Source organism: Apteryx rowi, unplaced genomic scaffold (genome assembly GCF_003343035.1).
Source record: "Apteryx rowi isolate R43461 unplaced genomic scaffold, aptRow1 scaffold_571, whole genome shotgun sequence".
NCBI lineage: Eukaryota > Metazoa > Chordata > Aves > Apterygiformes > Apterygidae > Apteryx > Apteryx rowi.
The window spans coordinates 200,013-211,491 of record NW_020450840.1 but is presented as its reverse complement, the minus strand read 5'-3'; the positions used below and the strand labels follow the sequence as shown (position 1 = coordinate 211,491).

The 11,479-nt window shown below is 44.2% G+C and overlaps 2 protein-coding genes across 2 annotated transcripts in view; both read left to right on the top strand.

Moving 5' to 3' along the window:
* Nucleotides 1–1,394: 1,394 nt before the first annotated feature.
* LOC112973900 (protein DGCR6-like) lies at nt 1,395–7,184 on the top strand (the record flags this gene model as incomplete). Its single annotated transcript, XM_026082311.1, has 3 exons — nt 1,395–1,517; nt 4,008–4,148; nt 6,019–7,184. Coding segments are annotated over 3 exons (348 nt in total), but the record flags the coding sequence as incomplete, so codon positions are not given.
* A 96-nt stretch (nt 7,185–7,280) lies between these two features.
* The window catches only part of SLC7A4 (solute carrier family 7 member 4), a 13,745-nt gene continuing 9,546 nt past the window's right edge, over nt 7,281–11,479 (top strand). The window contains exon 1 of the mRNA XM_026082313.1: nt 7,281–10,250. Coding sequence (XP_025938098.1) covers nt 10,222–10,250 — 29 coding nt within the window. The 5' untranslated portion in view covers nt 7,281–10,221. The remainder of the gene's footprint in view (nt 10,251–11,479) is intronic.

The following is an 11,479-nucleotide window of genomic DNA, read 5'->3' as shown; positions in this document are numbered from 1 at the left end:
CAAGGCGCAGCGAGCACTGCCGCGGCTTTGCGGGCCGCCCCGTCGGGGTTTGCCTGCAAACCCGCCGCCCCGGCTGGGCGCCTTTTCCGGCACACCGCTCTTTTAGGGACCCCTGTCCCCTGCGACGCCCATAGCGACTGCCCGGGGCTATTGCCGTCCCGTGGCACTTGGGGTCCGGGCGCGATCAGGGAATCGTGAACGTTCGAGGAACCTGCTCCAAAAGCGCTCGGGCCTCTCCGTAATACATTAATGAGCCTTTATATGTTATACCATGGGCTTAAGCCTGTATATGGATGGAGAGCAATGTAATACAAAACACGAAGAACACACATAAAATTTACCATTATGCGGCTGACGTGAGGCGGCAGAGGATATTCAAAACTCGTATTTTACTTAGTTAGGCTACTAAGTAAGAAATAACCTGAAATACCTAAACTCAGATATTGTTTCTTAGAGCATCTTAAGGCATTTGTAGAAAGGAACCTCACCATGAGTGACAGGTTCGGTCCCAGAGAAATATTTTCTCTTTATCTTATCACTAGTGTAGAGATAGGATAACTGTATAAGGTAAGGGAAATTACAAGTAGCTAGTTATCTTTGTCAATGTAATTTAAATATATGTGTGAAGTTACTTTATTCTATATAAGACAAACACACAACTCTTTGCATACAGGCTGTTTCCTGACCTTTGGTCACGTGAAACACTGTGTTAGAATCATTTCTGGTTCTTTTGTCTTCCTGTTTTCCACTTACCCCATTTCCTATTAAGATGACTAAAGCCAGGCTGGGCCTGTATTATCTATACCTTTTACTTYTGTGTCTAAGTACTGTACACTTGCAGTATAGTAGTAAGTAATAATCTATACTGCCAGTGTTATTTTCACTCATTAAATAGACTTTATAATAACGAGATGACATGCATACCCATGTATGTCCGTCTCTTTCTCCTTGTATTGTATCGTGTATAACTTTTTACCTGCTTCCTTTTACCTTCCTAATGCTTTTTTGTGTTCTGTTGTCCTCTGTCAGGTGTTACTACATTTACTGTTTTTCCCTTTTTTAAATTCTAATATTTCTGTTATACAGCATTTTGGGAACAGATTAGTCATCTTAGTAACAACTGTTACTTGTCTAATTAGAGCTGCTCTCTGTGGTTAAAGGTTTTGAAGACCAGTTCCCACAAGGCAGCTTGGGGCTGGACTCACAGGAGGGATAATATAGTATGTATTTTTTAGAGGTCCAACTTCCTAATGGAATCTGCAGTACTAAAAAAGCTTGGCCCAGCATAGTGGGTAGCCAGTCATCCGTGCTGAAGCAAAAGCTTGTGTGTAAGCCTTACTTTTCTCCAAGATTTGGGCATTTTCCTGGAGCTCAGAAACAAGGGCCTATCCTAAACTGTATTTAGACACTTAAATCTGTTTTTTTCAAAAGGAAGGACAGGAAAGTCACTCCTCCAGCACAGGAAGTGGAGGAGGAGATGGTATGGTACCTCCTCTGTCCCCCAAGTCAGGCAGGAGGTAAGAAAGTCTTTGGGAAATGTGGGAGCCAAAGGATTTGAATCGTTCGTTTCTTCCATAGACAAAAAGCCTGAACCTCTAGACTGGAAAACATCTAAGGATAGAGCTCTGTTAGGTTCATAGGATAATTTGTGTTGGAAGGGACCTCAGGAGGTCTCTGGTCCAACCTCCTGCTCAAAGCGAAGTCAGCTGTGAGGTCAGACCAGCTTGTTCATGGCTTTGTCCATTTAAGCCTTTAAAATTTCAAAGGACAGAGACTGCACAACCTCTGGGCGATCTGTCCTACCGTTTGATTGTCTTTGTCGTCCAAAAGTTTCTCCTTCTGCCGCCTTCTTGGTATTTCTTATTGGAACTCTTCCAATTTATGTGGCAATTTAAATATTTATTAGAATAGAAAGCAGGCAAGAGAGGGTGAATTTCCTCTAACGAGGAGACATTTTAGATGAGCATGGAGGATTCATTCCAAACCCTGATCCAATTAATACTTACTGTAAAGCGCTGAATGTTGTCAAGGCTAAGGCAGGAGTGAGAAAGCTGTATCTGCTTGCTGTTGTCAAGATACAGGTGACTACCTATGCTGCAGCCACAAATTCAGGCATCTGCAGAATTTTACTAGTAAAAAATAGGTGGTAGAAGAATTCTGATGTTAAGGCATTTGGGTGTTTTTGAAAACCAAAGGCACTTAAAAATGGATTTTATTGCTTCTGGCCTTTGACACAAATAATTAGTTGTGTGTCACTCACTCTGTTCATATTCTGTAGCATCCCATAATAAATATGAGAAAATTAGCCCCTCCACCTTACCTTTTATTGAGGTTTAAACTGTCTTGATTTACTTCATATTTATTCCAATAAGAGCATGCCCCCAAGTGTTTGCTATGGAGAAGCTGAAGTATGGTAATTTTTTGATGCATCAGTGCTGCATCCTCCTTGTCATTTTGGTTTGAACATTTAGGACTTTGCATACTTATTGGTGCATTTCTCATAACGTCTTAGTCCGTAAGCACATTACTGTACAGTAGGAAAAGCATAATGCTCTTTTTAGTAAAGTATGTTTTGTGAAGCTTAAGTTAGCTTTCCCAAATCTGTGGAAATAATTAAAAATTTAAGACACTGACTGCAGTACCTTCAAGAAGGGTTATGTGAGGTAGCTCCTTCTGCATGTAAGCAATAATTTATCTTTGTTTGGGTCAGGCCTTTTTCAGATAGCCTGCGATACTTTTATGTTGCAGGGAAACCTCAGCCTTTTTCCAGACCATTTAGGACTGAGACCTACATCATTCAAACTCTGGCTTTTCCACAGGAATTAAAACTGCACGCAGACTTTTCAATATCCCATATAGAGGAACTGTCTAGGTCTTCTAAACCACCAGCCGTTGGTGTAGGAAGTCCTAGACTTCACGACTTCTCCCTTTCTGTGCAGTGAGGCTAACTTACCCTCTTGAATGTTTCCAACTAAACGCTTCCCGTTATTTACCATGTTATGAAGGGACAGTGTTGGATGAGTAATATGTTTAAACTTGTGTCATGTGATTCCTACATGGGAATTAGCTTTCCTTTGTATTTAGATTGGATTTGACGTTTCCTGACTTTCCCTGAGGCTCGTAAAGAAATTCTTGTGTTCAGTGCAGTGCAATAATGTGTAATTTCATATTGGCACGATCTTACCTCCCCAGTGTTGTTCTCCTGATAGGACTGTTTGGGGAAGTCCTTATATGATAACACTCTCAGCCTCCCATAAATAGAGTTCCAGCTTACGCAGTTCCAAGCAAGACTTAGTTTACTGTTGTCAATACTGGGCAAAATAAATTGACTTTCCTTTTGTAAAGTTAGCAGTTAGAGGAGTTCAGCTCAGTGGATAAGCTGGGAGTGGGTCTGATTTACAGGTCTAGCTGTCTTTGCATGTTAGCGCTCAGAGAACGTGGAAGCTTTGGGAGGCGTTTGAATTGGCATTGCAGTGAGCTTCAGTGGCCCATGTTACTTGTCTGAGTCTTTCTTCAGCTTCTCCAGTGCTATGAGGGATATGTGATTCTTGGACCACTGACTTCTTTAGAGCATGTACTGCTGGAGTACTTAACTACAGCCTCCTGGTCAGATGTTGGCTCATCTGGATAAGTCATTCAGATTGTGATCTGTTTCATATGGCTGCTTTCCTGTGCATAACTCAAAGATGCACAGAAACCAGGCTGTATGAATTGTTCTGGTAATGGCAGCAGACTGTTCCAAGCTACTTCCCCATCCTTTCTTGAGTGGTAATTTGCAGTAAGGCATGGTGAGTGCCGTAACTGGACAACGTAAGGCATGGGGCTGTGCTTGCTGCCCTCTGCTGTCTTTGGAGGAAACAAAGTTGTCAGAGCTTGAGCACTTTAGGATCTAGCTTTGGGGCTTCAGTAAAGGACGTAGAGATGAGGAAAATAATAGTAGGCAGGAGGATATTCCACTTTTTCTGTTAAAAAACAGAATATTAGCTTGAATATTATGTTCTTTTCAGGCTGTGGAGCAACGAATTCGAGAGGAACAGCGAATGATGGATGAGAAAATAGTCTTGGAACTGGACCAAAAAGTGATAGACCAACAGAGCACCCTGGAAAAGGCTGGGGTGTCTGGGTGCTATATCACCACGGACCCCCAGGTTAGGGTGTAAGCAGTGAGTATTGGATGTGCTGACATCATAAAAAAAAAAAAAAAAAAAAAAAACTCCTCCTTTCTTAGTAAACTCTGAATGGTTGTCTCAAAAAGAATGATCGGTCCTCCTGCTCATTAGCTGATGGGCAGGGTGCCCTGGTCTGATCTGGTAGCAGGTTCGTAAATAAGCGGCAGAAACCCCCTAGACAGGACAACATCCCCAGCCTTCGGCAGTTTTTTTCATACTGTGGTGGGAATAAAGGCTATGCCAAGAACCTGCCTTCCCATGACTCTTGGATGCATATGTATAATACTAAAATGAATACATGAGTAGGTTTATCACTTTTATACCTAAGTTACTTCTATAAATTGCCTTCAGGAAGTCTTTTATTGTTTTTTTTTTTTTTAAGGCATCTCATTAATTCTTGCATGTGTCTTGTTGGAGATGATTATATTGGGTTGTGATGAGAGAATTGTTCTTGGTTTCTCCAGTGCATGTATTCTTAATACTTGAGAGCAATAGTGTAGTGTCTTTTTCTGTTTTCTAACACCATCACAGGAATGGAAAAATAAACTTCCAAAATCTCATCGTAATGCCTCAGAAGTTTGCAGAGAATGCAGAAACAGACTATTCCTAACTCTGTTTTTTTTCAACTGATTGGATTTCATTTTGATAAAGGCTTTCCTACCAGAGAGGAAAGATGGCTTAAACCAAGTCGGTTAAATAGTCGTTTTCTAAAACCAAAGCGATTCCTGGTTGTGTAGCCTTGGACAAGTCCCTTATTTTTGCTATGCTGCTGTTCCTCGTCTGTATAATGAAAGTAGCTTTTCTGTCCTCTCTGCCTTTTGTGTTATTTCCCAAATAATAACTCTAACAGGGTTCCTATTTGTTATTTTTGTTTGCTTTTATGATAGGTGGAAAATAGGACCCAAACTTTGACTTGTGTCTGTGAATGCTGCCATAATACAAGAAATTATTGCTAGACCCAGTCGCTTTCCATACATTTCCTGTCAGCCCATGTGTTTTCCACAGTTTGTTGTATGAAATGCCTATTTATATAGTTTTTATATGTTTACAAAAATAGATTTTATTTCCATATGGTAATGTCTACAAGTCTGAGTCACAGGACAAGGGTCCACTGAATTAGGTACTCCCACATATGCAGGGCAAAATACAGTCTGTCCTAAATGGCTTGTAATCGAAATGTGAGTAAAGAGCAAACAGATGGGTAAGGAGAGAATAAGGAAACAGTAAGCTGATGTGGGTGAATATAGGAGACGGTGATATCAACTCAAGTGCAGTCATGGAAAAGGGAATATTTGAAGGAGAATGAAATATCTAGGAAGAATTTTATACAGCAGCACAGCAGACTACAATTGGAGAGCACCCACAGCAATTCTTCCTGCTTCCTTCTCTTCTGTCCTGGAACAAAATCAGGGCATTGAAGATGCTGTTTGAGAAGAATGGGAGGGAGCTGTGCCTATCTGGAGAAATTGCTCCAATGTGTGTGGCATGTGCATGTGTAATGGGACACTGCTGCTCCAATCCTGTGGAGGCCGTGTGGTTAAAAAGAAAAAACCTGCAAAACCGACTGGCCTGATATCCGTCACTGGATTTATTGATAAATAACTATCAAGAAGAAAGAACCTTTTTGAATCATTAATGATTCCTAAAGCCCTCGGATTCTATAACACAGCTATGATGTGCAACAGATCTCGTAAGATATTATTGTCCTGCATTTTGTAGAAATGCTTAAACTAGATTGAGCCTTTGTTTTGAGATTACTAGCTCTTGAGTGGGTGGTACAAACCAGTTCTTTCTGCAGAAGGGAATGGAATCATCTTGTTCTTGCAAAAATGTCTTTCTTCCTTTACAGGAGCTGACTTTACAGATGAACTTATTGGAACTGATTCGGAAGTTACAACAGAAAGAATCCCAGTCAGAGAAGGCTTTTTCCTGAACAAGCAAATCTGCTGTTTTCTTTCCAGAGCTTCCTTCCGACTTCCCTCTAAAAAATAGACTATTTAATGCATTTGCTCTATGATACATAAGGAAGAGGCTACTAGCAGCAAGCATAGAAGAATTAGCTGAGGCCTGTAGATAACCTTTAGAGAATGGGGGAAGTGGACCTCCAGAGCAGAGGGGGTAGTTGGAGAGCATCAGACTGCTTTCCAGCCCTCAGAGCAAGATGCATGTTGCAAGTCCTGCTGTGTTGCTGCTGATTATAGCTGTTGGGGAATTCCCGCTTACCTTCACGCAGAGAGTTATTCAGAATTAGTAATTCATGGGCCTTCCTGAGGTGGTTCTTTAGTGAACAGCATGATCTCTTCCATCCCCAGAGTGCAGATTCTGAGGTGATGGTGACACATGAATGATATGCCAACAGGTCTGGAAGCGGCAGCTCCGTTCACTTGAAGCATGTCTGTGAGGCAAGAGATGACAGAAGGCATTAATTTGTTGCGTATCGTCTGCAGTGTCAGCAAGGGGTTTATGAAGCCAAAGGAGACTAGGCCAGACATTGAGTCAGGAAACTCAACCCAGTACTATATTGATGATCTTTGTGTGTGTAGCTGAATCAAGCTGAATTTGTGAGCAGTACCATCTGCTCCAAATTACAATTTCTTCTGACTCAAGGAGAAGTGAGTGTCTCTGATAAGGAATGGAAGAGGTGAATAACTGCCATATCAGGCAGGAAGCAAAGTGGATTTGCCTTCCGGGGCAGGCTGAGTATGGCAGTTGGCAGCTGAAAAAGATCTCCAAGGTTTATCTATAAGAAGATGCTTGTGTATGTGGTGAGGCAGAAATCGCCTCTTTAAACAGGCAGACCCTTCCCAAAGAGACCTTTAGGCAGATAACAGCATAGGCTTCTCCTCCGAGTTTTATTAAAGGAGAAATTCAGGCCTCTGTCCACCTGCACTGAACTATGATATTCAGGGTATTTTTACCTGAGTGGGATAGCAGAGAAGGCTGAGAGCATTTGCTTTGTTACTTTAAGGTAGTTTCCAAATGGAGAGAAATAAAATATTCTGTTCAGCCTTCTGAGACTGCAGCTTTCTGAATGTCAGTGATCACGCTTCTGGTTCTTCCATGCCTGCTTGATGAGTATGGGTTTGAGGGGTGCACTAAATTAAGATCGGTAGGCTTGAGTTGTTTCTAAGAACTTCCATGGCAGAGCTTATAGCCTTGACCACCAAGAGCATGAGTCTGTTGTTCCTTCCTGAGGCTCAGTGTAGGGAAGGAATCAGAGTACCTGCTGCTTCCTTGTAAAAAGAGGTTGCTGCAGATACGTAAGAAATGTGTTGTTGCCAGGTAATGTGCAATGCACAGCCTGCTCTTAGGATGCTGCAAGGGAGAGTCTGTAAAGAAATAAATGTGTCCTCAAATCTGAGCAGCTGTTGGGGTTGGAGCAAAGACTTTAGCTTTTAACCCAGTGTGTTGGAGGGCTTTGATTACACCCGGGTCACCGTTTAAAGGTTCTCTGACATTCCCAAAGCAAGGATTATATTTGGGAGACATCTCCTTCATGTTACTGTTTGCTCTTTCCTGCTTTCTCTGCTATTGATGTAACCATCTCTTTTCACAGCAGAAGTAGTATTAGAAGATTCAGTATGCTGTTAATCGCTGAAACTGGGAGATGGGTCACTACTCCTTATTCAAGCTAATGTACGTCCTTGTGTTCCTATGAAAGCAAATAACTGAAGCTGTAGAGGTTTTCACTAAATTGGGGGAGAACATAGAGAAATGCACTGAAGCTAATTTTCTACAGCACTACAAGGAGCAAAGAGGCTTTTGTAAATCCAGGGCTGAGACAAACTCCTGATTCCATCACCACTTTCCCCTCACTGGAACATGCTACTGCAGTTCAAAAGCTGGAGACAATTGGTGTATGTCTTGTGAGGTCTTTCCTCCCTGAGGAAAATTCCCAACTGGAAAGTGGGGTGAAGTGGCACTTGCACCATTGCAGGGGATCCTACTTTGAACTCTGTGGCCACTTGACCCTCAGCTGGGATCCTAGGAGCCCTGCACTTGACTGCTAAAATACTGAGGGGCAGGGTAAAGTTCTTGGACAGCTGTTTCCTCTTTGGAGACATCTTAACTCAGCCGCTGAGAACACTTAGAGGAAAAAGTATTCTCTGAAGCTGAGCAGATAAAGAATTTGTATTCCTCTGTGGGTGGCCAGAGCTGTTAATGAGGAGATCACTTCCTGAGTTGACTAGTGTCAATGAGGAGGGCAGGTATTAGGTATGGGTCCTATTACAGGAAAGGAGGTTAAGTGCATGGGTGTTAGGGGAGTACTGCTGCCTCCTGAAAGGACCCTCCGTTCTTTGGCACGAGCACTCTTGCACTGCTGGAGCAAACACTTCAAGGCAGGGAACTTCCTGCAGTGGGAATCTGCAGGAGCTGGTAGAACCCACAGCTTGCCTGGAAAAGCTGGAAGTTACCTGTTGGCAGGAACGGCCAATGCGGAAGCTCAGGATTGCTGTGTGAGGGCTTCGCTCTGCTATGCTGGCTGTGTTCAGGGGCTGTGGAGAAAGAGCAGAGCCCACCTTGTGCAGAGGCTGCCTACGTGCAGCAGGAGACACGGTGCCGGCCACTGACATCCGCCCTAATGCCSCCTCGTGCTCTTCCGCAGCCCCGAGCGAGTGCTGCAAAACCTGGTCCTGGCCCTCCCTGCAGCACCATGGCAACGAGGGCCAGCCGCCGCTCTCGAGCAGGAGGTTTTCTCATTCTTCCTGCTCCAACCATCTGGTTTCAGTTGCTTATAGCTCTGCCAAGCAAACAATCCAAGCTGAAATTTTCCATGCCTACAGTCTGCCTCAGGTTGTATTTGAAAAAGGCTATCCGAGTGAGGCAGAGAATTACAGATCAGTCAGATGCAGTTAATTGGTTGAAAAGATTATTTAAAATGAATAAAGCACCTGGGATAGCTCATGATCTGGGAGGGTTTCATCAGCACGATTTCAGTGAAGAAAAAAAAAAAAAAAAAAGGTCAGCCCCCACATGAGGCACTGCTAGAAAGTACACAGTTGAGGATATGCAGATATTTTTCCAAAGAAGTTGTTTCTGCAGCAGGTTTTCCTACCCTTTCCTGCCAGCACCCCACATCGGTGCCTTTATATCACTAGAGGATAGATCCTGTCTTCCTACAGGACTGATTGTGGCCATGCTATTGCAGTTGTGCTGTTATTGCCGATAATGTTTAGGTTAGAGTCAGATCTTATGAGGGTGATTCAAAGGAGCTGATCTGGCTGGAAATGCTACAAAGGATTACAGGGTTTCAGCAGACTCAGTTCATTGCTTCCACTGACTGTGCAGTCCCTGAGCACTAGAGCTGGCCCCACAGAGGCAATAGGAGCACGTGGTTGGAGCATAGGCCTGCTACCCCTTTGGTGGCAGCTCAGACTGCCTTTAACCACATGTGGAGCTGTACCTTAAGTTACTGCCAAAGTCTTGTTGCATGCCAGAAGCAACGTCAACAAGGAATGCAAAAAAGGAGGATTGGGTTACCCATTCCCATCCTGGTGAAAGGTGACCAAAGGAAGAGCTACAGCTCTGTGCCAGTCTTGTGTTTACTAATGGACTCGAAAGGTGAATGAGCAGGGATGTTAGTAAGGGCCAAATCCAGTTTCCTGCTTTATTTTTCTACTCCTTTCTAAGCTGGACAGGAGGCTATCAAGGTCTCCTCTAAGTAAGGCAGTAGATTCAGTGTGGATAAAAGTGAAGTTACGCACATGGGAGAACTTAGTGTCAAATGACAGACTCTGAGTTTACCATTACCACTCAGGAGTGAAATTTGGGGTGATGATTGAGGTGCATGGAAACATCAGCTTTAATGTTCCATAGTGATCAGAAAATCTAATGAGACATTAAGAAGGATTAGGAAAGGACAAGAAAATGGAAAACGTTATGCTACTACAAAGTCTTTGATAAATCAGCACTTGGAACACGGGTCCCTTAATACGCAAAAGGAGAGCTGGAAGAAGTTCTGAGAAAGGCAGTAAGGAGACCAAAGCTCTGGACCATCTGCCATGCCCATGCAAGAAGGAACCAACTACCAGGAACCAGGCTGGATTCTTCCATGTGGAAACTGCAAGTGGCATGGAGAGGGTGAGTAGGAACTTCACTCTCTTCAAATGCAAGAGCTGGAGTGTTATGTGAAGGTCATAAGAGCCAGGTTCAGAAGAAACAAAAGGTGATTCTTTGTGCAACAGATAGCAGAGCTGTGACACTCCTTGCCATGGGATGTTGTGGATGTGAAAAATTTAAATTGGTTCAAGAGGAAATGAAGAAGTTTTGGAAGAGAAATTCATTATGACTTAGTAAAAGGGGATCGCATCTCTCAAAATCTCTGAGCTGCAGAGGCTTGGAGCCTGGTGGAGCAAGGTGGAAGTATTACATACTCAGTTCTTATGCTCTTCCCCAGGCACCTGCTTTTTGTCACTCTTGAAGGTTGGACCTTGAGCTGGACAGACCTGTTCATGTGTTCCACAGGTCATCTTCCTCTGTTGCCCCTCTAGCTTTTTTTCTTTTTCTTTCTTCTCTACACTTCTACTTTTCATGAGAAATATCTGAGCATGGAGGTGGTCTCTGTCCTCTAGCCATGAGCTCTAGAACCTAGGTGGAACTCCTTAGATTAAGGAAAGGAGCAGGGTCTGAGTCCTTCACTCCATCTAGAACTACCTGCGTCCATCAGCCTGGATTTGGGACAGCAACTTCACCGTCTACTGTTTCCTTTACACGTTAATGCTCATGCTGCAGCAGTCAAGCCCTGTACACCCATGGCAATCTGTGTCCAGCCTGCAGATGCTGCCTATGAGCATAACAGGACCCTATGCAAAATCCTGACATTTGCTCTTGCCAGGGAACGCACAGTCACGCACTGCCCACTCCACTGTAGTGGTCTTCAACATTTTGGGGCATTCTCCAACTATCTGAAGCCTTGCCCCTAAACAAAAGTGTTCCAGCTTTGTTCAGCTCCACAGTTTCAAAGATAATCCTTTAACTCCGCTGGCACTAGCGCAGCCTGGGTTTCTCTTGTAGCATCCCAAAACCTGCGGGCTTGGAGCCTCGGTGGGGTTCTTCACCCAACCCCCATGCCCTTAGCGCGGTGGGAAGCCCTGGCCTAAAGGGGAAAGGGATGGTGCAGAGCTGAGGCGGTTCCCCACCAGCACCCTCCGGTAGCACAAGGGCCCTTGGGAGGCTCTGCCCCGCGTGCTGCCTTGCACGGGGCTCCCCAGCTGCCCACGCGCCACCGGGGCCTCCTGCCCTGCCGCCCCCGGGGGAAGGCAGGGCCCGTCCCGCGCCGCGCCCCCCTGCCCGCGGCCGCCCCTCGGGGC